The following is a 26,175-nucleotide window of genomic DNA, read 5'->3' as shown; positions in this document are numbered from 1 at the left end:
GGTTGTCCGTAGGGCTAAGAAATTGTCTCCACGTGAAGGAGGTTATCGCAGACAACTGGCTATAAAGGTTAATTTACTATCCCCCTGTGTCCACGTTTCAACAGGGTTTCCTCGCTTCTACCGAAGTTACCTTTTCCTTGGTGTTAAGCATAGGGATGACCCTTGTTCCTCACGTTGTTCCTTGTCACTTAGGCTATATCATCTTTGTGCTTTAAGAAAATCCACGCGTCTATTTGTTAATTTACGGGTTCAGTACCCAGGCCGTTAAGCGAAGGACCAAGTCTGGGTACAAATGAATGGCAAGTAAAAAGAGCGGCCCGGCACTCCCTCCCCTGATCCCCGTACAACATAACCAATCAGGCCTCCTATCCTTCTCTAGAATATCACAGCATCTACCTATGCCTTCACGCCATTCCCATTGGTCTCCCCTTCCGCAGTCCAGGTAAACGCCTGGCGAGCTGCTACAGGGATCTTGGAGGAAACCTTTCCGTCCTCAATGTCAAGCATCTCCTGAGCCCACTCATACAAGGTGTGGGCCAGACCCTCGACCTCAGCGTCGGTGTTGTGGTTGTGGAACACACAACGGACGCGTGGCGCACCCTTGGGCACGACAGGGAAGTCAATGGGGTAAGCACAGTACTTGGCCATCTGGAGATGGAAGACCAGGAAGAGGTTCTGGTGAGGACGCGTCCAAACAGGTACAACCTGGGTCACGAAAGGCCTGGTCTCATACCCATCGGCAAGTGGGACACGGAGAATTCCAGTCTCCGCGGCCCTCTCATAAGCAGGGTGTGCCTGAATGGTCTTGAAGAAGAGCTTAACAAGGTACTGGACCCGTTCTTGAGCCTGGTACGTGCATATAAGCGTCAGCCCTCCACGTCAAGGATGTTGCTGGGGTCCACTCCTTACCTTGACAGTCTTGTCCGCCTTGAGCAGGTTGTAACCAGCACGAATGCCAGCCAGCACAAGGAAGCTAGGCGCAGTGGTGTAGATGATTCCACGCGCGAAGTTGATGAGCATGGTCTTGACAGTCGAGTTTGACAGAATGCAAGCTAAACGATATTAGCAAGGCCAACAATCTGATTGTTCGGCAACAACTCACCTCCATTGGAAGCCAGGGCCTTTCCAAAGGTGTGCATTCGAATTGCAATCTCTTTTTCGAGGCCGAGCTCTTGAACAAGGCCTCCTCCCTGTCGTCCAACAACGCCAGTGCCGTGGGCCTCGTCGACGACAAACTGGGCGTTGCCGAGGGGGAAGACTTCCTTGGCAATGTCCACAAACTCTTTGAGAGGACAGGCATCTCCGTCCATGCTGTAGATTGACTCTACAGAGATGATGACAGATCTTTCGCCCTTTTGAATGAGGGGCTGGGTGTCGCGGATATAGGCCAGGGTCTCCTCCAGGGAGTCAACATCATTGTGGCGGAAAGACACCCTGGTCAGAGCCACAGAGTTCTTCATTCCATCGTGCGTACTGGCGTGGACAAGCTCGTCATAGACAATTGCGTCGCCTGGACGAGGAATGGCAGTGTAAATGGCGCCGTTCGCTTCATAGCCAGAGTTGACGATGATGGCATCTTCGGCGTTGTGGAACTCGGCGATCTCCTTCTCGATGGTCTCCATGTAACTGCTGTTTCCATCGAGTAGTCTAGAGCTTGTAGCTCCAAGACGGAAGTTGGGGTGACGGTTGAGTTCCTCGAAAAACTCGTCTCTGAGTTGGCCAGTGGTTGCCAGAGACAGGAAGTCGTTGGATGAAAAGTCAACACCCTCTTTGAAGTCACGGAAGACAATGAGGTTCTGGTCCACTCTGCGAGTGTCGAGAGCCTCTTCAAGGTTGCGGTAAAAGACGGGTGCGTCCTTCATGCGAGGAGCTTGCGGCTCCTGGGCCTGCAAGTATTCCTTGATGTGAGGGACAACCTTGGGCATGTTGGCTGAGTAGTTGATGGAGTAGGATAAAGTGGGGTTTTAAGATTTAAACTTCCAAAAGACTTGGCTTTGCAAAAGTCTAAATGTACAAAGGGGTTGGCTTTGCAAGAGATTGATGGAGACTGGGTAGAGTAGAACTGTGAGGTGAGGTTCGAGTTGTGATAGAAACATGCAGCGAAAGAGCCAGTATTTGAATTTAGATCGAGAAGATACTAGCATATGTCGTCCTGTTGCCCATCAGATGTTGTCAAATTGGCCTGTCGACTATGGTTTGACCCCAGAGTGAGTTGTTGCACAGCTACTCTACGCTACTGCTCAACTCCAGTCTCAGATCTTTTCCGGGATCCGATAGTCAACAAAGCTCAATTCACTTTCTCCTGCCACTTCTCTGCTGTTTCGTTTCATATCCATGTCAGTGCGGTGCCAGCTCATTCGATCTTGCAAGGTGCGGGTTCCGGACATATCGGCCGACAACGGGTTCCGATAAGAGTTGCATCGAGGGGCAGAAACCCAGGCGAATGGTAGCTTGCAGAGAACAGGTGGTGGCCGGGTGGTCAGAGAAATGCAGGGGAGATGCCAAAGTGCCTCCTTAAGTGGGCTAGGTCACATCGCAGGGGGCCTCGCCGTGGGGTGTGGCGACACGCCATGTCCAATCGCCATCCCACGTTTGTTCACCATCGATAATTCCAACATACAAGTTTACCTTCCTGTTTCAGCTGTCGAGATAGTATCAAATGTCATGTTTCCAAATGTCCCTTGGCGCATCGAAGCGAGGGCGGAACCCGACCTTGAGGTTGGCCAGGCCACGGAAACTCCGTTCTGTCGAACCATGCATGATTATTCTGGAACGACGAGAAAGGTCTGGACAAACAAACGATTTACGGATTCCGTTTTTTGGTAGTTGCTACATTGAACCAACAAGGGAGATAGGCTCATGAGATAGATCTGAGCATATACTTTATTCGTTCGACGATTCAGATACATTCCAACGAAAGCTATAAGCTTGTGGTATCCTCGAGACTTCAGAGCGAATTTCACTCAGTTAGCTCCAAGCAGCTTCTCTAAGACTTCTTCATCACACATCTTTCAAATTTAGAATTCATTCTTCCTTCGCAGGACTGGGGAATTGACATTATACATTACACTCCACAACCCAACAACTACATCATGACGACCGACGCCCAGAACATCACTGCCACCAATGGCACACACACCAATGGCACCAACGGTGCTAACGGTACTAACGGTGTCAATGGTTCCAATGGTACCAACGGTACCAATGGCACGAATGGCTTCAACGGCCACACCAATGGCAATGGAGTTAACGGCAATGGCGTCAACAGCAACGGTGTCAATCGCACAAACGGCACCAACGGTGTGCATACCAATGGTGCCTCTACAAATGGAACTCATGTCAACGGGTCAAACACATCCAAGGGCTCTGGTGCAGTCGAAATCGCCATCTGTGGAATGGCGTGCCGTCTTCCTGGCGGCCTTCACACTCCTGAACAGCTATGGGAGTTTCTTGTGGCAAAGGGAGACGCTCGAACACGCGTTCCTGAGTCTCGATACAACGTCGATGCCTATCACTCTCCCCACGTCAAGCCTGGATCAGTCAAGTCCGAGTACGGCTATTTCCTCGACGAGAGCATCAACCTGGGCAGTTTGGACGGATCATTCTTCAACTTGGGCCGGACTGAGGCAGAGCGTGCCGATCCTCACCAGAGGCAGATGCTAGAGGTTGTTCGGGAGGCTATCGACGATGCAGGTGAGACAAAGCTCAGAGGAGGCTTGGTAGGTTGCTACATGGGTAGCTTCGGTGAGGATTGGATCGAGATGTGGGCAAAGGAGCCTCAGCAGTGGGGAATGCATCGTGTTGGAGGTTATGGAGACTTTCTCTTGTCGAATCGTATCTCGTATGAGATGGATCTTCATGGACCCAGGTATGTCTCCTTTACTATGGCCATCTGTTCTACGCTAACTGAGGACTAGTATGACGGTCCGCACTGGATGCTCGGCCGCTCTTGTCTGCCTCCATGAAGCATGTGTCGCTATTCAGCGAGGCGACTGTACTTCCGCCATTGTCGGAGGTGCCAACCTCATCCTGGCCCCCAACATGACCACTGCCATGACTGAGCAGGGCGTCCTTTCTCCCGATGGCTCTTGCAAGAGTTTCTCGGCTGATGCCGATGGTTACGGTCGTGGTGAGGCCATTACTGCCATCTACATCAAGCCTTTGGAGGCAGCTTTGAGAGACAACAACCCCATCCGAGCTGTCATTCGGGCGACTGCCACAAACCACGATGGCAAGACTCCAGGTTTGACTCATCCCAACACGTTGGCTCATGAGTCAATGATGAGAAAGGCATACAAGGATGCTGGCTTCGATGTCTCGCAAACCGGATTCGTCGAGTGTCACGGCACAGGCACTCCTGTCGGTGATCCCATCGAGGCCAACGCCGTCGCACGAGTCTTTGGCGACAAGGGTGTTCACATCGGTTCAGTCAAACCAAACCTCGGCCACTCAGAGGGAGCATCTGGTCTCACCTCGCTTCTCAAGGTTGTCATGGCTCTTCAGCACCGCACGATCCCACCGAACATCAAGTTCAACACCCCGAACCCAAACATTCCCTTTGAGTCGAGGAAGTTGACTGTTCCTGTTGAGCCTACTCCTTGGCCTGAGGATCGATACGAGAGAGCCAGTGTCAACTCTTTCGGCATTGGTGGTGCCAATGCACACGTTATCATTGACTCTGCCCGGAGCTTCAATGTTGAGACAAAGACCAAGAATACTTCTCGTACACCTCAACTGCTTGTCTACTCGGCAAACTCGGCTGATTCTCTCAAGAGAATGGCTGAAGGTTACCAGGAGTTCCTTGGCCGTCACCCTGAGAGTTTTGGGGATCTGGCATACACCCTTGCCAACCGTCGTCAGCATCTTACCCACCGAGCCTTTGTGGTAGCTTCACGAGAGAGAGCTGGTCTCATCTCTCCCACTTCTCGAGTTGGCCAGGCACCTAGTGTCGTCATGGTCTTTACTGGTCAGGGCGCCCAATGGCCTCTGATGGCCAAGGAGATGCTATACTCCAACGAGACCTTTAGGACTACCATCCGATCTCTTGATGAGCACCTTCGATCTATCCCCGGTGGTCCTGACTGGGGCCTTGAGGAGGAATTGTTGAAGCCTCCCAGGTCTAGCAGGGTGGAAACGGCACAGCTTTCTCAACCCGCCTGCACTGCCATCCAGCTGGCCATGATCGATGCCCTCGCCGCCATTGGCATCAATCCCATGGCTGTCGTCGGTCACTCTAGTGGTGAGATTGCTGCAGCTTATGCCGCCGGTGCTCTTACCGCCCAGGAGGCGATCACCGCAGCATGGCTCAGAGGCGACGTCACTCTTCAGCAGAAGAGAAAGGGTGCAATGGCAGCCATTGGACTGGGTTGGGACGAGGTTGAGTCCTTCCTTGTTCCCGGAGTTGTCAGGGCATGTGAGAACTCTCCCAAGAGTGTCACCTTGTCTGGAGACACCGACAAGCTCCAGGCAGTTGTCGCCGAAATCCACAAGGCCTATCCTGATGCCCTCGCCAGGATGCTCAAGGTCGATAAGGCCTACCACTCTTATCACATGGCAGAGATTGGCGGGGAGTACAACTCACGAATGAAGGAACACAAGGTTGTCGGCCGCGCTCCTACCAACTGCGCTTTCTTCAGCAGTGTCACCGGCAAGCTCCTTGATACCAAGGCCACTCTCGGACCCAAGTACTGGCAGACCAATCTCGAGTCTCCAGTCATGTTCTCTACTGCAGTCACCGGCATTCTTGACGATCCTATCGGCAAGAACATCTGCTTCCTCGAGATCGGTCCTCACTCTGCTCTGTCGGGCCCTCTCCGACAGATTGCAGCTGAAAAGTCGATGACGGTGCCTTATGCTGCCGCCATGATTCGCAAACAGAACTGCATCGAGTCGTTCCTGACAGCTATCGGAAAGCTCTTCTGTCAGAACGTTTCCGTCGACTTTGCTGCTCTTGTGCCAGATGGTGCCTGCCTGCCTGACCTCCCAAGATACCCTTGGAACCATGAGGAGAGCTACTGGTACGAGTCAAGGATCTCCAAGGAATGGCGTCACCGTGGATTTCCATACCACGATCTTCTTGGCTTCCGTGTGGCAGAGAGCACTGATATGGAGCCCACCTGGCGTAACCTCCTCCACCTGGACAATGTCCCCTGGGTTCGAGACCACATCATCGGGGAGAACGCAGTCTTCCCCTTTGCTGGTTACGTTGCTATGATTGGCGAAGCAATCCGACAGACTACGGGCGTCCAGGAAGCCTATGCCCTCCGCCACGTTCTTGTCAACGCAGCGCTGCTCCTCACTGAGGGTCATCCTGTCGAGGTTATGACAACGTTCCGCCCTTATCGTCTGACGGACTCGCTCGACAGCTCCTGGTGGGAGTTTACCATTGCTTCACACAATGGCCATGCCTGGACGAAGCACTGTACCGGTCAAGTCAAGGCCGTATCAGAGGGTCCGGAGGAGAGTCAGGCTCAAGAGCCCCTACCCCGAAGGTTGGGCTCACGCAAGTGCTATGAGACGATGCACAAGGCTGGCCTCTGCTACGGTCGCCAATTCCAGCGTCTCGAAGACATTTCGTCAGGAACATTGCAACAAGTCGCAGCAGCCAAGGTACTCAACAACAAGGTCGGCGATGAGGCCAATTATCACCTTCACCCCGTCATCGTCGATGCCTGCCTGCAGTTGCTCAGTGTCGCCGCCACAAAGGGCTTCACTACCAAGCCTGTCATGTCTGTCCCCACCACCATTGAGAAGCTTGTCATCTACCGTTCTGTCGGGGACGTTACCCTTGACGTTTCGGCCACCATGAGCCGCTTTGGATCTATCGCGGGTGAAGGCAAGGGAGTCGCCGATGGACAGACAGTCCTCAAAATGGCAGGAGTACGACTCGCTGCTCTGGAGGACGGCAGTGCTGGAGAAGGGCGAACCGACCAAGCCACCACTCGATACGAATGGGGTCCTCACTTGGACTTTATGGACGCCGCGGCTCTTCTAAAGCCCGATGCCCACCGAGCCAGATACACGCCAGAGCTTGAGGAGATGACTCGCCTCTGCCTGCTGTACTCGCACCGGCAGCTGGCCGGAGCCGAGACGACAGTGCCACACATGCAAAGGTACCAAGAGTGGATTCACGATCAGCTTCGTTGCACGGAGAGCTCGACTTTTGGAGATGGAACAGACGAAGACATCATGGAGAGAATCACCGACCTTACCGAAGAACTGTCCAACACTGCTGCTGCCGACGTCGCCAATGCCATGTTCAAGATCTGCTCCGACATCAACGGCATCTTTGATGGACAGACCGACGCCATGGAAGTGATCCTCGCTGGAGATACTCTTTCCAAGGTCTTTGCCTTCCGAGACTACTTTGACCGCTCTACGTTCCTCCATCACCTCGCGCACAGCAAGCCCAGTCTCAAGGTCCTTGAGGTTGGTGCTGGCACTGGCGCTCCGACAGTCGACGCCTGGACGGATCTCAGCTTCCCAGACGGTCGCATCTACTATTCGGAGTACACCATCACAGATGTCAGCTCGAGTCTGCTACTTGACAACAAGGAGCGAACCAAAGGTCTCGCCAACATCCGCCATGCTGTTCTGAATCTTGGTCAGGACCCCGTCGAGCAGGACTTCAAGGAAGGAGACTACGATCTCGTCATCGCAACCAATGCCGTCCATGCTACAAAGTCCATCTCTGAGACCCTGAAGAATATCAGGAAGCTTCTTCGACCCAACGGTAGACTCTTGTTGCAGGAACTGAATCCCTCATGCAAGTGGCCCAACTACATCTTTGGTGTCTTGAAGTGGTGGTGGTGTGGTGCCGCCGATGGTCGTATCCAGGAGCCTTACGTGTCTACTGAGGCATGGAAGGCTGCACTTGTTGCCGCAGGGTTCGATGAGACTGCCGTTACTCCAGGCTCAGACACATCTCTCCAAGAGAATACCATCATCATTGCCAAGCCTCTCGTTGAAGAGAAGACTGTCGGTCAGGAAGTGACACTTCTCTGTCCTTCTGGTGACAGCTCTGCGCAACAACTCACTGAGCTTCTGACCAAGCAAGGTCTTGTTGTCAACCAGTGCAGCCCTGACGAGATTCCCCCTCCGGATCAAGAGGTGCTCGTTCTCCTGGAAAAGGACGAGCCATTCTTCGAAAACATCACCGAGACCCAGTTCGAGAACTTCAAGAAGCTCGTTGATGGAGCTGGTGATGCTGGTATCTTCTGGGTCACCCGCCCCAGCCAGACGCAGTGTGTCAGCCCTGCCTACGCCCAGGTTGTCGGTGCTGCCCGTACCATCCGCAGCGAGATGGCTGTCAACTTTGCGACATGCGAGGTCGACGATATCGACTCCTCCCTCGAGCAGATTGCAAGCGTCTTTACCAGATTCTTGGCTCGCGACAACGAACGATGCGAGTGGCTGCATCCCGACTACGAGTACGCGATTAAGGACGGAATGGTCCAGATTGGACGATATTATCCTTTCTCGCTAAGCCAAGAGTTATTGACTGCCAACGCAACTGAGCCCATTGTTCTCGATACCAAGAAGCCCGGTCTTCTCAACGCCCTTACTTGGTCCCGCCGAGTGGCGAAGCCTCTTCTTGGTGATGATGTGGAGGTTGATGTGTATGCTGGCGGCCTCAACTTCAGAGTAAGTCTATCCTTCCTAACTAGTATTTGATGATCTTCAGAGGACCGAGGTCACTAATTATTCTTCTCTATAGGATGTTCTCAGTGCCAATGGCATCATCGATATCCCTGAGGAGGGATTCGGTCTGGAAGCAACCGGAGTGGTCACTCGTCTCGGCCCCGACGTCAAAGACCTGCGCGTGGGCGATCGCGTGATCCTCTTCAGCAGGGGTTCCTTCTCCACTTCCATCATTACTTCGGAGAAGCTCTGCGAGGTTATCCCCGACGAGCTGAGCTTCGAGGAGGGTGCAACAATGCCGTGTGTTTACGCCACAGCCATCTACTCTCTGATTGACATTGGCGGCCTCAAGCGCGGACAGGTATGTGATTAATCTTACCTAAGACTCCCAGTTCATTGCTACGATCTTTTACTAACCTTTACCTAAGTCTGTTCTTATTCACAGCGCCTGCGGCGGCGTAGGCATCGCGGCCATCCAAGTCGCGCGCATGCTCGGAGCCGAGATCTACGTGACGGTCGGCAGCGAGGTCAAGGTCAACTACCTCATGGACACCTTTGGCATCCCTCGAAACAGGATCTTCAACTCTCGCAACGACACCTTTGTCGAAGGAGTCTTCCGAGAGACTAACGGTGTTGGAGTTGATCTCGTCCTCAACTCGCTTTCGGGCGAGCTGCTTCACGCCACTTGGCGATGTGTTGCCGAGTTTGGCAAGATGGTCGAGATCGGCAAGCGAGATCTCTTGGGCTCTGGAAAGCTTGACATGGACGTCTTCATGGCCAACCGAAGCTACTGCTGTGTTGACATGGACCAGATGTGCTCCAAGAGGCGATCCATCTGCAAAGAGTAAGTGTATTGTTTTCATAACCACTGATAGCTATGACTAACGGTTGTCCAGACTTCTCAAGGCTGTTGTCCGCTATTACAAGGAAGGCCACATTGCTCCTGTCAGCCCGAACAAGGTCTTTGATGCCGACGTCGTGCAAGATGCTTTCCGCTACATGCAACGGGGTCTGCATATCGGCAAGATCGTCATCTCGATCCGCGGCTCAGACGGTGCGCTCAAGTTTGACAGCGACAGCGCGACCCGGCCTAAGGTGGTTGAACTTGACAAGTCAGCCTCTTACCTTCTAATCGGAGGCTTGGGTGGCATTGGACGCTCTGTGTCGCGATGGATGGTTGAGCATGGCGCTCGCCACCTTGTCTACCTCTCACGAAGCGCTGGCTCACGTCCAGGAGAGCAAGCCATTGTTCATGAGCTTGAGAGCATGGGTTGCCAAGTTCAACTAATCCAAGGAAGTGTCTCTGTCTTGGAGGACGTCAACAGAGCCATCGAGGCCGCTCCCAAGTTGAAGGGTGTTTTGCAAATGTCCATGGTTCTTCGAGACAATGCCGTGTCTCGCATGTCTTATGAAGACTGGACAACTGCTGTCGAACCCAAGATCAAGGGAACTTGGAACCTTCACCAGGCCACTGTGTCCGCTGGCTGCGAGTTGGACTTTTTCCTCCTCTTTTCTTCCATCTCCGGCATCATTGGACAACCAGGCCAGGCCAACTACTCCAGTGCCAGCGCTTTCTTGGATAGCTTCGTTCAGTGCCGCGCCGACCTAGGCCTTCCAGCGTCTACCGTTGACATTGGCGATGTTACTGATATTGGTGTCATCTCTGGCGATGATGGCCTCAAGCGTGTCATGAAGCTGACGGGAGCCTACGGAATCAACGAGCAGGAACTTTTGGACGCCATCGCCATGTCAATGACCTTCCCTGCTGTTTCTCCTCCTCCCAGCATGCGTGGCCCAGCCTCGACTTTTGTGACTCACAACAACTTCGTTGTTGGTCTTGCTTCAGCTACTCCTCTCGAGAGTGCTGACAATCGGTCAATCTGGCGAAAGGACATGCGAATGGCCATGTACCACAACACCAGTCTTGGAGCCAGCGCGCGTTCCGGCTCGTCCAACGATAGTCTGAATGCCTTCCTCGGTAGTGTTCGTCGTGATGCGGGAAGACTAAGAGAGGGCGCCACGGCTGCCACTCTTGCAAAGGAGATTGGAAAGAAGTTGCTCAGTCTGATCATGAAGCCCGAGGAGGACTTGGTCACTTCAACGCCCTTGGCGAATCTGGGCATGGACTCGCTGGTTGCTATCGAGATGAGGACTTGGTGGAGGCAGACTTTTGGCTTTGACATTAGTGTCCTGGAGATTATGGGCATGGCCAGCTTGGACGCCCTTGGCAGCCACGCTGCGGCGGGCATGTTGAAGGCTTTGGAGGATGGGCAGTGAGAGATGATTTTTGGTCAAATGGGTTCACGGAGTTTGGTTTTGCTTGTTCTGCTCGAATCTGGTATCTCCATGGTGTTATTTCTCATGTTTCATTGTATTTACAAAGACCCTCAACTCCTGTCTCGCGATAGCTTCTTGGTCCCGTACCTCTCTCTTCGTAATACTCGCCTCAATGCGTGCATCATAATTGCCTGGCCGTACTTTAAGCTGCTATTCTTGTTCACTGATACTACTTCCGCTAAGAGTTTCGCAACACTCCAGGCAACCTCCAGCTGTACAGTAACAAGCTCTGGCTGACAGTGGACCGACTACGACTTGGCAAGACATCAGTCACTGGAAATAATCACTTGATGGCCGAATGTTACCCAACGACACGTCAAAGATGAGCCTTCCACTGACGAGCAGTAACAAAGAATGGCACACGTCGCACCACAGCGCCTCCATCGCTTAAAGAAAAACATTCAGGGAACCAACAAAGGGCGACGTATGTGACGCGTTGTGCTCACAAGCTCAACAGGCCACCCCCAACCACGGGATCCGGAACCCGGTCCGGGATTGGTCGATCCATCACACGGTCGATCGAGATTTTGGCGAATCCGAGTCGCTGTACGAATTTAATGAGCAAGCTTGCGTTTTGAGTTGGCTTGGATGGCACCACTTTATTTCACGCCACCTTGTCCGTCATTTGTTTAGTGGAAGATAAAACCACGGTGAAGCATCAACAGTTAGCGACTTGTTTCTGTAAAGCCATCTCGTTGAGATCATTACATCATTGTAAACAACTCTACAGATTTTCTCATCATGACTACACCCACTGAGCTTCCGCCAACCATGCGAGCCGCCCAATGGCACTCCACCGCTGGTGGCATCGAGAAGAACCTCACGCTCAATGCTGAGGCCCAACTACCAAAGAGCGCCCATTCACTGCCAAAAGACCATACTCTTGTCAAGGTCGCCTATGCATCCCTCAACCATCTCGACTACAAACCAGCCGAGATGCCATTTGGCAGCACCTTCATCAAGAAGCCCGCCACTCCTGGGCTGGACTTTTCCGGTACTGTTGTTTCGAGCTCGCTGCCTGATCTCAAGCCTGGCCAACGTGTTTTTGGAAGAACTGAGCCCCCAGTTGGTGGCACTTTGGCAGAGTACGTCCAAGTCAGAAAGGCGGGTGTTGCACCTGTTCCTGACGGCGTATCTTTGAGAGATGCCGCCTGTGTGGGCATCTGCGGCACGGCACCTCTTCAATCCTTCGCTCCCTATCTGGAACCCGGGCAGAAGGTCCTCATCAATGGTGGCAGCGGTGGCGTCGGTGTCTTTGCCATCCAGATTGCCAAAGCTTTGGGGTACTCTCAGGTCACCGCCGTCTGCTCAGCTGCCAACGCGGACCTATGCCGGAACCTGGGTGCCGACGAAGTGATTGACTACAAAGCCGAAGATGTTGTCACAGCACTCAAGCGCACCGGCCAACAGTACGACCATATCCTAGACACCATCTTTGCCAAACCCGAGCTGTATTGGCAATGTCACCACTACCTCAAACCACACGGAACATATGTGGCTGTTGGTTTACCGCCGCAGTTCAAGACCTTCAAGACACTGTTCGCCATTCACGTACTCCCCAAGTGGCTCGGAGGCGGGCAGAGAAAGTTTGTTTTCCACTCAGTCAGTGCCAACACGAAGGATTTCGGGCAAGTTGCACAGTGGATCGAGGAGGGCAAGGTCAAGCCAGTCATTGAGGAGGAGTACGGTTTGGAGGACGCTGCCAAAGCATATGCAAAGCTGAAGTCGGGGACCGCCAAGGGAAAGTTGGTTATCCGTGTGTGTGGTGAGCCTACGTCGAATTCGGAATGAGTGTTTGTGTGCTTGGAAAGGCACAACGGAGCGGGTTAAGGAGCGCTAGGCATGCAGCAAATGATGGTTTAATAGGTAATACCCAATTTTCTTCTCTTATTTAAAGCAATGAATCTTTCCGCACACCCCTACATGGTCTATTGTCCTCCCCATGCAGCCTCTGCCACACGCTCTGCCATATGCTCGTGAATCCGCTTTCCCGGGTGCAAGATATCATACCATAACTAGAACGAGTCAGTGGTTAAATAATATTCCATTTTCCGAATGACGACTTACACATTGGTCTGCCCATCGGTCAGTACAAAGGGTATCACGGGCTCCGAAAGACTTGGGATCAAGCATGGCGTTCATATAGATGTCCGATATTTTCACAACAGAGGCCCTGGAGTCAGGATGGTCATGCCTGAAATCCTCTATATGCTTGACAAGAAACTCATTCCACATCCTGACAGCGTAAGTAAGCGTCAGATATATCTTTTCTGACTTTCTCGGCTGAAACATGGGCAAGAATTCAAGCGCTAGGTGTCTGTTTAGCATGCCCGTCCATAAGACGTATGGGGTATAACTCACGAGGCACTTCCAGGAAGACAAATTGCCGAAGCCCCAGCTTGTGTAATTCATGAGTAAACTCGAATAGTTGCTTCACAGTTGCTTTCATGAGTTTTTTTATGTTCTTCCTTTCGAAAGACAGTCGAACATCGTTGACACCGAACCAAATGGCGGCGACGGCGTTGTCAGCATTCCACGGGGCATAGTCAGGTCTGTTGCCGATGCTCGTGTTGAAATGTCTGATCTGATGCTGGAAACAATAAGCGTGTCTAGGATATGGCTTAACCAGGCGAGGGTCCACCACAGCGCCAGAGCTTGCGAAGCCATAGGCAAGAGTGAGCGTGTGGTTGAAGTCGGATACCATGTAGCCTATCCAGTTCTTGCCTCCTGTCGATGTCCTGCCCGGGAATGCGGGATTTCCAATCGGGTTTGCTGCACGAGGGCCAGGCTTGCGCCGTCTACCTGTTATGTTATGTCTAGTTCCGATTCTCGAAAACGAATCACCACTGGTTTCCGTCAGCAGGTGAGCACTTGTATGGGTGTCGGGGGGCGAACAAGATCATGACAAATTGCGGGCTGTCTTTATTCTGAGAGCCATCGTGAACTGCTCCTCCAGTAGCCCCCAAATCTGTTGTCGTTCCGAGTCCATATGCCCCAATCGAAAGCGGAGTGGTTAGAACGAGAGAGATTGCCAAGATGATGGAGGCAACTGTGGGGGACCGGAATCTCATGGTTGCGAGATTGTGCGGAAACTTGTCAAAGTCCTCTTCAGCTGAGGTTGCAAAAACCTCGAAACCCTAAACTGTGTCCATCCCAGCGTTCGGGTGCGGTGAACTTCACGGCGAGACTCTGAATAAACTCTGCGAGTCTGGAAGCAACTTCAGCTTGGCCACTCGTCACTTGTACCCTTTACATGGTTGGCGGGCAGTTAACTCCTTCAAGCACGCAACGAGATCAAAGAGTTCTACGAAGAGTATCTAATCAACAAGAATGAGACAGTCAATCTACCTCGCCACGGAAGCAAACATTGACCTCGCCATCAGTATGTCATTAGCCTGCCGAGGGCGGGGTTGGGACACAGCTGTACAGTCTTCAACACCACCCTGTCCCCACGATCGCTTGTTTGGCACCACTGGCGCAGGTGGTCGCCGTGTTTTCTCAAGGATGGATGCTCTCTCAAAATCTATAATCATCACCCGGCCAGTCTCGTGGTTAATCAGAGCGTTTGCCTCCCTCACGTCAAGATGCACCACGCCTTCCATATGCAGTTCCCGGAGGGATCGTAATACCTCTCTCTCGAGGGACTTGTCCATCTTGCACAAGTTCTCGGCACAGTCTAGACTCTCTCCTCCCCACGAGAGAAATGACAGGTGCACGATGTAAACCCGCAGATCATAATAATAAGTCCTCCCGAGGTCACGAAGGTCGATAGCGCCCATGAAGACGGGCACACTGATGCCTTGCAGTCTATGTAGATGCTGATACACTGCCGCCTCATGCTCAAGATCCTCGATGAACGCTGCCACGGTGCCCTTGCTGACAAAGGTGTAGCCGTACTTAAGCAGCGTGAGCTGAAATAGCACTCCCCGCGACCCTTCTTTGCCTAGGGGGACCACTCCCTCGTCCAGTGATCGCTTGAGTTGCTTGCGAAGAAGCCGGAGCCACTCACTATGGTCGACAGGGTGGTGAGTCTGTCGACCATCATCGTGCTCTCGATGAAGCATCACGTTGGGGCACCCCTTGTCCAGGGGGCTTTGTGCCATCAATCCGCGAAGGCACTTTTGGGAACAATATTGACGAACTGAACCGCCCGGACGGCCCGAGCTGCCCTCGCCGGCGCCGGCGCCACCGGTGCCGCTGTTGCTGTTGTTGTTGCTGTTGTTGTTGTTATTGCCGCCCCCGCGTGGCCGACGAGCCAAAATTCGCTGGCTACGTCGGGTGCCTTGCCCTTCGGCACGTGGAGCTGGTGTGGGGGTGCTCGGCAACGGTCGTTCGGGCTCGTCATCGGAGGATTCTGGAGATCTCTCCTTCCGAGGCTGGTCTTTAGGTGGCACATCGGCGATGCGTCTTCTTCTCCGTAGGAGGTAGGGCGACCGGTCAACATTGCGGTACGTCCGAGGCTCGTATGCCGGTGAGTCGGCCGGGGCTGTTCTCTCGCTAACCGGGATAGATCGTAGCATGATCTCATAGTCCTCAGACCATGTTTTAAGGCGTTCCATAGCTTGCTGACGCTCATCCTGCCCGTGTTGGCGCCTTCTTCCTGGCGGGCCAACAGCCATTAAGCTGAAGGTCAATGTCTGGCTCACAGCCGTGCATGAACGGAGGTTATCGGGGTGTGCCAAGACCTCAGGCCCGGGTTCGGCCAGGTGGAAGTAGAGCGTTCCGGGGTCCTTCTGCCAATCAATCTTGAGAAAAACAATCGTTTCGCCTGTCGTCAACAATCCGTACTCGAGCCCGCTCTCCATCATGTAGTGATAGGTCTGGGTGATGGCAGCTGTGGCCAGTCTTTCGGCGTGATACTGGAACAATGCCTCCTGATCGTCCGCCGTGGGCACTGTGGCTCGATTGACGACTTGTTTGTGGATGTCCATTGAGTGCAGACCAGCTCGCATGTGCACAGGCGTGAGTTTGTGGGGTGCTTTATACTCCATAACATACGCCATGTTCCGTAGAGACGACTGCTCGTCGGCCGTATAAACGCAGATCTGGTCTGGACGAAGCTGACCGCGGTCGAATCCGTCCGGTCCTGGTGTTCTCGGTGGTGTCACCGGCGGCCCTTGTCGCTCAACGACCTCTTCGGCGACGTCGCTGATGGCGCTCGGATGGTTCTCGAAGATGATGCCGTCTCCGACGTTGAACTCGTCGTGGAATGCCGCCTCCTCCGTCAGACGTTGCACGATCGAGCGCACCGGATCTTCCACACTATTATGCTGGAAATGCTCCAAGTCTTTCTCGTTCGAAATCGCTCTGCGGGATACTCTGGCGCCGAGGCCACGTAGGAAGGCCTGGCTCTCGAAGGATCGGTCATCGTTGGCGTTGGCGTTAGTGAGCGTAGAATAGACTGCGCCGAATGTTATCCTCTGCTCTTCCAAAAAGTCCACCCAGGGCTCGAGGCGCGTCGGGCAGAACTTGTTTCGCGGGTTTGTTATCGATCCCTTGGATGTTAAGCTTTTGTTCGTTTGTACAGAAAACTTGGTGAAAACGAGGTCATGACAGGCGTTGATGTATTCGTCTAACGTCGTCGGTCTGGTCTCTTTCTCAGCATTGTCGGCACGTTGGCGTTCCCCCTCGGCGCGTCGCTCGGCTTCCTGCAGGAGCCTTTGCAGTCTCTGCACTTCTGACTCCATCTATGTGGTCCATTCGTGGAGGAACCGACCGAAAGATTCGTTATGTGGTTGAGTTGTTGTCGTCATGACCATTCCATTGATTGTTGATGGCACGAACGCGTTGGTGGATCCTGGTGGCGCGCGTCTGAAATCACACGGACGACCCTAAAATGTAACTAAAGTATCCATAACTAGGTACACATAATAAGGTAATCACAGCCTAGAAATTAATTAGTATTAATAAAATTAATATAATGTAATTTTAAATAGCTAGGTAGTTTCTTTTAATATTAGTAATATTTTCTTTTTCCTTTTAATAATATTTTATAGGTTTTTATAAAAACTGTTTTTCTCTTCTACAGGGTAGCTTAGTCTACCTCGGATAAGTTCCCTCCCATCCGGTATGGAGCCCACCACGCGTGCGAGGAGCCCGGCACGTGACACTCTTTGGACCTGTTGCAGGAGATTCTAGGTACCTACGTACCCGGTCCCGCCAACAGAACAGCGTAGAAAAACAAAAGAAGCCTTAAAACTCACTTTGGCTGGAGTTTTAATGGAAATTAAGGAGTCTGGAAGTCAAGGGGTATTCTAATTACTATATACACGTCCATCAGAGAATGATGGCCTCTGGGTTTAAGTAGGAAAACATTTCTGTCCATGTTAAGCCCTCTTCTGGCGACTTCTTCCAGATGGCTTCCAAAGCTGCAACGACCGAGTTCACGGAAGCAAACCGAATCTCATCGTAAATAAATGTCGCCATACTGCGGACCGCCCGCTGCTGCTTTGGGCATTGGGCATGAGCACCTGCAATGCAAAGAGGGAGGACTGAACAGTTGAGGATTTTGGAGGGTCGTTTGATGCTGGAGATACAGTCCAGACATGATTGAGTATGTTGTTGCACCAATGCGTGGTTGGAGGGCAGGCCGCATATCGCCCGGTAGAGATAGATGAGTGCTGAGTGTTGGAAGATGCGGACGAGACTGTATGCTTGCGCCGATTCTTTGTCGGACTCTGTTGGCTCTTTTGAACTCGAACCAGGCGAAGGCAGGTCTTCTAGAGCCAGGGGTGCGTATGTTGGCCTAAGAGATACCTCAAAGGTTCGGATTCTTTCGATGGAGAACTCCTGGCGCATCTGTGCCACATCTTCGAGATAGAAGGCCATGCTTGATATCTCCTGAAAGACAGAAGAGAGCGAACAGTATCCCATTGTGTCTCTCCCCCACCAGACAGGACCCCTGTCGACAACATCCCACAAGGCAGGTGAAAAGGAAGGAGCCTGACCTGTGAGCATGGCTCTGGTGAGATCTGTTGTTGCAAACTCTGATAAGAGCATGTGAAGGGGGTCTTGGCCACTACCTAGGACAGTTTCTATGCCCCCGAGGCGTTGGAGGATGGCCAGCACTCCATCCCGATGGCTTGTAGTGGACATCGAGGACTGCGCGCACTCGAGGAACCCGTCATGGAAGTAGAGTAGTAGAACGGCAAACAGGAGTGTCTGCAATGGGCCATCATCCTTTGCGCAATAGTCGTCGACCTTTTCACGTAGGGCGGCGAGACATTCCGCTCGCTTGACGTTCATGATGCTGCGACTGTTGCGTCCATCTTGTAGCCATCGATGTGAGTCGGCTAGGACACAGGTGGCAAGCAATACGACGCGATGCTCCAAAGCGATGAGGGTCGGAGGTGCGCATGGTTCTGAAGCGGTTGTGAGTAACGGCCAGAAACGACCGTGAAAGTAGTCGAGAGAGCGCTTCTCATAGACGGCAAGAGAGGAAGCCAGCTGTTCATCACGACTGGTTACTTGATAGATGGCGGGTACTGTAACAGCTGGTCGCGTGCTCCATCTGATCAACCGGGTATTGTAATCGCAAGAGGCGCCTACTTTGGCGCATCTTGAGCAGATGGGTTTAGCGAGGTCGCACTTGATTCGACGTTTCTTGCAGGGCCAGCAAGAGCCTTCGACGACGCGAACTCTTGTCTTCCCCATGGTGTTCTTGGTTTGGGAGGGTGTCGATGCTAAGCCGCTCTGGGATATTGCTTGCAAGGGTGTGTGATGGGAGACAGAATGCGGAGTCCAATGCTCGACAATCGGGAACCCCTGGATTTGGATCTTGGTCCGATCGTCTCGTCTGCAGTTTGCCACGGATGAGCTGATCCGAGTTTGCAAGTTTGTGCCCGTTTATGGATGAGTGAGGTGCGTAAACGTGGAGGTGGAGATTCAAGAAGGAGAGCGATCCACCTGGCCCGGCAGATATAAGATGTCTAGTTCCTGCACAAGCAATCGACGTTGATGGTTGGCACCAGCCAAGAGATGTCCCCTGCGAGATATCGCGTCCTCAGGTTGCAAACACCGATAAGCGTTGGCGCGGCATGGTCGGGTCTCCGAGTCCGCGCGGGGAACCTGGGTTGAAAGACGAGATCTTACAGGCTGAGGCCTCTAGACCGAGGGATCCACTTGGGAATGGGCAATCGAGTTTCCCCTTTGAGCTTAGCTGACGGCCTCGGGCTTGAGTCTGGGCGCCGTGACTCGGGATAACGATGCGGGGGTGGCGGTGGCCAAGATCTTGGACAAGATTGTGAGGACGGGAGTTGGTTTTGTCCGGATAGCTGACGACTCGGGTTTCTTGATAGAGATCGCCGTTTCATTGGGTCCATCGGTATCTGAGTTGATGCAGTTGGTTCAACTCTATTCTGACCACTTGTCTGCTTGATACATTAGACATCGAAGACCGCAATACCACCATGTTGGATAGAGCACATGTTAGCAGCCTCTGGGACCAATTGTCAACGGAAGTAGCTTGGATAATAGACTGAAATAGCAATCTCATATCAGCTTCGGAGAGCAACTTCGATAAGAACTTACCATACTCAGCGGTTATTGGCCGGGATGCCTCGTTATCGATATCTATCTATCTAGAGATCACATTTCAGTCATCGGGGATTTCTCAGTGCTAACATTGGTCAACTTGAAGCGCAAGATGGAACCATCAGATGTGTCTATATACGAGTGCTCATCCTGAGTGGCAGTCACTATAAAACCCACTGTTCTCCCTAGTTAGGTTGGAAATCAACCCTGTACCAACAGAACTCATACGGGTTTTGTGCTTCGAGGCTTGCTCATGAGATATAGGGGGCGTTGGTCGAAGGTATGGCCGGATAGAGTTCTCTTATGGAAACTAGTTACTCGAGGTCTGTTGTCATCATTACCTCTACTAGGCATGTGAAAGCAGCCATGAGTAGAAGAGCGCACATGCGGCGACCTGAAGTGAAGACAGAGCGTACTCCCACTCTGGCCAACTAGAGCAACCCTACTTTGCCATGTCCTGTAAGCCCAGGGACGAGAGGGACTAGTGGTCTTTCTGCTGGACATGGTCAGGGCTGGTGCCACTCAGCGGTTGAGACTTGGTCCAGTTGGATCAACGAGCTCCAGCACAACAGGACGGAGATAGACGAGTATTGACCCGGGTAATATAGTCGGTTGCAAAGCCCCAATAATATTGCATAAGCACAAGCACATGAATAGTACCCCAGTATTGAAGGTTAACCTGTAAATAGTCCAGCCATAATTGTAGCTGAGCTTACGCCGGCACGCCAACAAAAGTAATGCAAACTGGCTTGCAAAGATAACGAATCAACTGCAGTCTAGACCACAAGAGAAAATTTTGTCAATCATTCATTAATCATGTCAGAGTAAATATGCTACTGATGAAGTTTAAAGGCCCAGAGCACGATGCTAGACTTTTGTCAACTAGTCCAGTCGAGGGAGGTCTCCCTTCTCCTGAGCTTCCTCAACAAGCTTGTTATAAATAGCCACCTTCTCCTCATACTCCTTCACCAACTCGCTGTCACTCCTCTTGCCGGGAGTGGCATCATCACCGCCAAAGGCACGGACGGCCGCATAGTAGACGTCGGCCAAAGCCCTGCATACACCCGACACGCTGGAAGACTCGCACTGATAGTACAGGCTTGAGATGGCATGTCAGTAATTATTTAAATGATTCAAGTAATGTACGAGCAACTTACTCGGTCTTGAAGTTGCTATCAATGCGAACCTTTCCGCTCACAGTGAATCGGCTCTGAGCACGATAGTTGTGGTAGCCAAAGTCGTGACGGTTGCAGGCTGGGACAAAGGGGAAGCCAAACGGATTGTCGGGAGATGAGGTGCAACCATCAGAGTCCCAGATGAGGGTTGGGGGGTCTCGCGCGTTACGTCGCGCAGTAAAGGTGGGCAACGAGACACTGAAGAGCAGCTGATCCGTCACCGTGTTGGCACTTTGACGCTTAGAGACGGATTCGTCCTTGGTACCAGCTGGCAGGGCAAATGCCACTGGCAGGAGAGAGACGAGGCAAAGGCTGAACTTCATATTGTCGACGTTGCTCTTGGTGATTGGCTTGCGATGGATGCTGAGTATCACAGACTTTGCGGTGCAGACTCAACGGCCTATTTATTCTTTTCTGAAGGTATTCACAGGGATACGCGGAATAATACCGCAATGGCCGATGCGGCCATTCATGCTGGTATATGTCGAGTTGTTGATCGTCCCGGCTGATACCTGCCTTTTTAAGCAATGATCACTGCCTTCAAGGTGGTCACGCTCTCTAACTCTGTCTACTGATTTGCCATGTCTCGCCAAGCTTTCAAAAAGGCCGACAATGTCGCAGGTCGGGGGTGCGGGTTTTGAGTAACTTTCCTGTTTTCCACTATGAGAATGAGACATGGGTTAACGACTTTGACATAGGCCGCATGGCCTGGTTGCGAACTTGGATTGGAAGCTTGGTCTGAAATGGGTCGATCGCCGTGCGGGGACGGAGACCATCGCGGTCAACTAAACGAGTTAGGCGGCCGGGTCCCCTTGGCGAGAATGGCTGGGGTTGCAGTTAATATGTTTTGGGAAATCTATGGCCGTTGAATGGTGACATGCATAGCAAGGGGTAGTCGACGCGTACAAGGCTCCGAGTTACAAACGGGGCAGCTGTTTAGCACGTGGTGGTACGAAAGGAAAGGAAGGTCGTAAGACGACAGTATCTTTAGATTGATGAATAATAGTAGCAGTGAGAGATTAGATATGGTACAAGATACTCACGATGCTGTGCACAGTGGTTGACAAGGAGTGAGGGAAGCCCCAGACAAGGTGGGGAGCAAAAGAGGACACGGTGACATCCATGTCCTTAAACATTAATCAAGTTGGGTTGGATGGCAGGACTAACGACAAGTAATCTAGTCCGAATTTCGGTATTCTGAGCTTTACTTACTGCTTCTTGTTCTCCGCATAGATAAAATTGGCAGCTGTGACATGTGAGCATATGAATTTGACATCCGACACTAGGCTACTCACCAAAGGGAACAAGTCCGTTCAAATTTGCCCAATCACGGACACCAGTTCTCTCGGTGTCCGAACCCCAGCGAACTCTAGCGCTGGGCGTGGTAAGATGCAGTCTTTTCCTTGTTCCGTTGGCCGGGACAAAGGCCAGAAATACGTAGCGATGCGGTCCGGTTCCTGCAGGGGGTGCTGGTGGTTTGTATTCCACCAGATCTCTTCTCCGGCGCCCAGTGACTGAATCCAAAGCCGGGTATGAGGCCCTGATCCAGTGACAGAACTCGGACCACTTGGGATCCTGTCGCGATGGAGCATCTGGGTCGGTCATGACGATGACGTAGGTCATGCTAGAGTCCGCCATGATGTCGGAAGCGACTTTGGCTCCGGCATGGTCAAGATGAACTGATGGCGCATTTTGAAGATGTGGAGGATGGACCATGTTTCCAAGGTTTGCACGGATGTGCTTCCAACTGACTATCAACTCAAGGATGGGTGTGAAGTCGTCGATAACGGTAGGAATGATTTTGGCCCGTACAAGCCTTGAGAAGTTAGTTGAGACTCTCAATATTAGGGAGTACTTACGCTTCATGAACACGATTCATTTCCTCGCTCGGGGGGTTCATCATGCGCTGTTTCGCAGCTACACTAAGGTAACCTTCTTCAGCAGCGAGGTCTGCGCTGACCAGCCCTGCTGTGGGTAGCAACGCCAGGGCTTTCCATAGTGTGGAGAAGAGCATCTTAATAACGGTAGATGATGGCCTCAGGGGCTTGAGAGACTCTGAAAATCAAGAATTGAATAATGAACGATAGAAAGAAGAATCAGGTGTTGTTGCCGGATGGTTCTATCACTCGTCAATCTCCCCGCAATTGGAGAGAGGGTTCCTGAGAATGCGCCATGATGTCACAAAAGAGTCTATCTGACGTCTTGTTGAACCTATCGATGTTTTGCATCTTATCTTGGTCTACCATGGGAGTTTCAAGCACCTTATATAGGCCGGCTCAATTTATCAGGTCATTCATCAGCTTCTCGTTCTACCTATTGTGGAGAAAGACGCAATGAGTGCCCACGATTGGAGCGCTTCTACAACCAAACTAGATCCTGCTGCTTTCTTTATCGTATGGAGCATGTCGTCACATGTCCTCCACAAGAGGCTTTTAGGCTTTTTTCGAGGGCTGACAACGAGGCCGTGAGGGGGCGTCTTCTAGAGATTGAACTCAACGGTTCTGAATCTCAGATGTAGGAGGCTGTGGTAACAAACATACAGGATATAGCCTGAATGAATACCTTGGCCCACATACAGATAGAAGCGAAACCCACCTTGAGTGTAGCTGAAACTGGCAAGGTCCAGGTCCAACGACGTTGGTGAGAAAGTGTCTCACTACTGGTTGGGGTGGAGGGGATCCAAAGCGGGACCCCGCTGGTCATGCAGCTCGTCATCAAATATCAAGTGTCAATTCCCCATCAACAACCTCGTTCTTCTTTCAATCTATTCATTGATACTGTAAAAAATCGTCACAATGTCCATGTCCGAGCAAGACGCTGCCACCCTGAGGGACGGCTTCCCTCGCCCATTTCCCAACACCCCGAATAATGTCCTGGAGCAACTTCGTCTTGATGGCAAGGTCGTTGTCGTGACCGGCGCAGCGGGTGGAATTGGCTTCGCGGTGGCTGAGGCCATGGCTGAAGCAGGCGCAAACGTCGCTTTCTGGTATAACTCGTACGTGGCATTGCCTGGTCGTATTCCTTTACCGCCGACGTCTGACATTGGGTAGCAACGATACGGCCATTCAGAAGGCCGAGACTTTGGCAAAGGAACACAACATCACGACTCGTCCGTACAAGGTTGATGGTGGGTGATGAATAGATACTCCAAGGTCAAGACAAGTAGCTAATCCTCTCAATAGTGTCCAACTCTGATCAAGTCCAGAGCACGATTACCAAAGTGGTAGAGGACTTTGGCAAGATTGATGTCTTTGTTGCCAACGCTGGTAAGTGGACTCATCCTCGTGATTTGTACCTGTGCTAACAACACATGGTAGGAATGGCCATCTCAAAGCCTATCCTTGAGCAAACCCTGGACGAGTATAAGAAGCAGATGTCGGTAAATGGTACGAAACACAAATCCTAACTACACGACTAGTACTAAAAATGAGGTGCAGTTGACGGTGTAGTATTCTCCGCCAAATATGTCGGCGAGGTTTTCCGCCGCCAGGGCTTTGGAAATCTGATTATCACCTCGAGCATGAGCGGCCATATTGTCAATGTTCCTACCGACCAGCCCGTCTATAACGGCAGCAAAGCCTTTGTCACCCACTTTGGAAAATCCATTGCTAGAGAGTGGCGTGAATTCGCCCGCGTCAATATCGTGTCGCCGGGATTCTTCGATACCAACATGGGTGCGAGTCCCGAATGTCTCAGCGAGGCCTACCGTATGTCAGTTTTGGGTAGGCAGGGTCATGTTAAGGAGATCAAGGGCCTCTATCTCTATCTGGCCAGTGATGCTTCGACCTATATGACTGGAAGCGATCTTCTTATTGACGGAGGATACGTGCTGCCCTAAGTGCACTAAAGTCACGGGACAGAAAGACCAAGAGTAGATACGGCGTATATTTAGAGCATAGTAGAAGACATACCAAGTTGAGTCGTCATGGCTCTTGAGGCACATTAAAGCAATAGACTCTGCAATGACAAGAATTCAAAATTGTGAAGAAAATGCTGTATCCTCTCGTGTAATGTATACCCTTGCTCAACCAAAAACAAACTCCCGATAATTCGAGGCAATCCTGCCAACGCCTTCATCTAGAGTCCACCCCTTTATCTCGCAAATAGCTCTGTACATGTCTTCAAGTTCGTCATCCATTCTATCACCCGCTGTATGAAGGTCACTCTCAACGAGTACCCGATTGTCTGGCACTGTTCTGACGGCATCCTCCGTCTTCGCTCTTGCTGCCTCCGAGGCGAGGTTGTTAGTCTTTGAGAAGGAAAAGAAAATTTTGGCAGGGATCGATGGCTTGAGATACTGCCTCACTGCATCCGACTTTCCGCTGAATGAGTGAAGGCATATGCGTGGAGGATATGGTTTGCCGTCGTTATTCTCAGTCACAGATCTTGTGTCCGTCTGATGGCCGTTTTCTTTTGCTTCTTTTTGTTGGGCACGCCGTCCCTTTAGTTCGTGGCCTTTCCAGCATGAAGTCAGGACGTCGTAGAGGAGCCCGTGAACTTGAACTCCATGAACACTGACTGCTCTGCCGAGTTCTCCGGCAAGACTCAGATGGGCCAGTAAAACGGTTTTCTGGTGCGAAATCTGGATGCGAAACGGACTGAGTGGCCTCCTCTGCCTCCCGCCACTCGTACGGGCCGGATCTTGTGAAGGACTTGCCCCATTTTGCCATTGCATCGGTAACCGAAAGGCCTTGTCTAGACCAATTTCTCCAACCATTGCATGAGGATTGGCCAATAACCTCGCCCTTGTCTCGGAAATAAAGCTTGATAATGGGACTGGTGTCGGCAGGTCTCTCCAGAAGGCCGGATCTTCTGGGCTGGGTGACAGGATGGCCTTGTAATGCCTCTCCTTTGCACTTTCAACATCTTCATGGGGTATAAAGGTAGGACAATCCTTGGAATCATCGTAAAGCTCATGGGAGAACCAAGGATGTCTCCCATAGCCCGCGATAACTGCAGTTGTGTCTCGTGAGAAACAGTCCGGGCCTTTCACGCCGTGTGCTTTTGCAATTGCCGTCACGAGTGGTTGGTCTTGTGTTCGGGTTGCCATGATTGCTATCGCTTGAGCCTTCATGGTTGGTAAATCGGCAACAGACAACATTCTCTCGGCGACATGGTTGTGGGCGTCAAAGACGCCAAGATGCCATGGAAACGTATCTTGATAAGGGCGTGGCGGCTCCAGGGCCACGCCCGACTCTTCATCTGGCGCACACATGGTGAATATTGTTCGTCTTGAGTTAAAGATAAATGTTCTAAGATCATGTGTTCAATTCAAGGAACAGGCGGTCACCATAAAAGAGATGGCTCTGCAGCTGAGTCAGGGCATACTATGAGTCATCTTCCACCAGTCAGAGCTAGAAGATTTGCTGAGAATGCCCTTTTCCGATGGACTTATTAGCCCGTCGGACTTTAGGCATCAGCCTATGCTGCCTTTTTTCTCTATTCTAGATTTACTCACATTAGAGGGCGCTTGCAAGCGTCGGATTGCTCG

General features: G+C 52.0%; 10 protein-coding genes across 10 annotated transcripts; 3 read left to right on the top strand and 7 right to left on the bottom strand.

Moving 5' to 3' along the window:
• Nucleotides 1-396: 396 nt before the first annotated feature.
• NECHADRAFT_42251 (uncharacterized protein) lies at nt 397-1,925 on the bottom strand (the record flags this gene model as incomplete). The annotated part of the gene is made up of 3 exons (XM_003042500.1): nt 397-846; nt 910-1,052; nt 1,103-1,925. The coding sequence occupies 3 exons, from the start codon at nt 1,923-1,925 to the stop codon at nt 397-399; spliced, it is 1,416 nt and encodes a 471-aa protein (XP_003042546.1).
• Nucleotides 1,926-3,092: 1,167 nt separating this feature from the next.
• Nucleotides 3,093-10,917, top strand: NECHADRAFT_42353 (uncharacterized protein; the record flags this gene model as incomplete). The annotated part of the gene is made up of 6 exons (XM_003042586.1): nt 3,093-3,868; nt 3,918-8,643; nt 8,717-9,001; nt 9,069-9,484; nt 9,537-10,388; nt 10,425-10,917. 6 exons carry the CDS (start codon nt 3,093-3,095, stop codon nt 10,915-10,917), a joined length of 7,548 nt encoding a protein of 2,515 aa, XP_003042632.1.
• An 801-nt stretch (nt 10,918-11,718) lies between these two features.
• Nucleotides 11,719-12,768, top strand: NECHADRAFT_42213 (uncharacterized protein; the record flags this gene model as incomplete). Its single annotated transcript, XM_003042585.1, has 1 exon — nt 11,719-12,768. One exon carries the CDS (start codon nt 11,719-11,721, stop codon nt 12,766-12,768), a length of 1,050 nt encoding a protein of 349 aa, XP_003042631.1.
• Nucleotides 12,769-13,279: 511 nt separating this feature from the next.
• NECHADRAFT_42356 (uncharacterized protein) lies at nt 13,280-13,759 on the bottom strand (the record flags this gene model as incomplete). The annotated part of the gene is made up of 1 exon (XM_003042499.1): nt 13,280-13,759. A coding segment is annotated over one exon (480 nt), but the record flags the coding sequence as incomplete, so codon positions are not given.
• Nucleotides 13,760-14,321: 562 nt separating this feature from the next.
• On the bottom strand, nt 14,322-16,677 carry NECHADRAFT_94028 (uncharacterized protein; the record flags this gene model as incomplete). Its single annotated transcript, XM_003042498.1, has 4 exons — nt 14,322-14,420; nt 14,451-15,339; nt 15,430-16,625; nt 16,660-16,677. 4 exons carry the CDS (start codon nt 16,675-16,677, stop codon nt 14,322-14,324), a joined length of 2,202 nt encoding a protein of 733 aa, XP_003042544.1.
• Nucleotides 16,678-17,253: 576 nt separating this feature from the next.
• Nucleotides 17,254-18,630, bottom strand: NECHADRAFT_94027 (uncharacterized protein; the record flags this gene model as incomplete). Its single annotated transcript, XM_003042497.1, has 1 exon — nt 17,254-18,630. One exon carries the CDS (start codon nt 18,628-18,630, stop codon nt 17,254-17,256), a length of 1,377 nt encoding a protein of 458 aa, XP_003042543.1.
• Nucleotides 18,631-20,391: 1,761 nt separating this feature from the next.
• Nucleotides 20,392-21,007, bottom strand: NECHADRAFT_42079 (phospholipase A2; the record flags this gene model as incomplete). Its single annotated transcript, XM_003042496.1, has 2 exons — nt 20,392-20,608; nt 20,667-21,007. The coding sequence occupies 2 exons, from the start codon at nt 21,005-21,007 to the stop codon at nt 20,392-20,394; spliced, it is 558 nt and encodes a 185-aa protein (XP_003042542.1).
• Nucleotides 21,008-21,971: 964 nt separating this feature from the next.
• NECHADRAFT_42266 (uncharacterized protein) lies at nt 21,972-22,550 on the bottom strand (the record flags this gene model as incomplete). Its single annotated transcript, XM_003042495.1, has 1 exon — nt 21,972-22,550. One exon carries the CDS (start codon nt 22,548-22,550, stop codon nt 21,972-21,974), a length of 579 nt encoding a protein of 192 aa, XP_003042541.1.
• A 929-nt stretch (nt 22,551-23,479) lies between these two features.
• On the top strand, nt 23,480-24,522 carry NECHADRAFT_42069 (uncharacterized protein; the record flags this gene model as incomplete). The annotated part of the gene is made up of 5 exons (XM_003042584.1): nt 23,480-23,679; nt 23,735-23,811; nt 23,867-23,950; nt 24,002-24,070; nt 24,122-24,522. 5 exons carry the CDS (start codon nt 23,480-23,482, stop codon nt 24,520-24,522), a joined length of 831 nt encoding a protein of 276 aa, XP_003042630.1.
• A 186-nt stretch (nt 24,523-24,708) lies between these two features.
• Nucleotides 24,709-25,899, bottom strand: NECHADRAFT_42212 (uncharacterized protein; the record flags this gene model as incomplete). Its single annotated transcript, XM_003042494.1, has 1 exon — nt 24,709-25,899. One exon carries the CDS (start codon nt 25,897-25,899, stop codon nt 24,709-24,711), a length of 1,191 nt encoding a protein of 396 aa, XP_003042540.1.
• Nucleotides 25,900-26,175: the final 276 nt, after the last annotated feature.

Source organism: Fusarium vanettenii (genome assembly GCF_000151355.1).
Source record: "Fusarium vanettenii 77-13-4 chromosome 6 genomic scaffold NECHAsca_33_chr6_1_0, whole genome shotgun sequence".
Classification (NCBI taxonomy): domain Eukaryota; kingdom Fungi; phylum Ascomycota; class Sordariomycetes; order Hypocreales; family Nectriaceae; genus Fusarium; species Fusarium vanettenii.
This window is presented reverse-complemented; position numbering and strand designations above follow the sequence as displayed.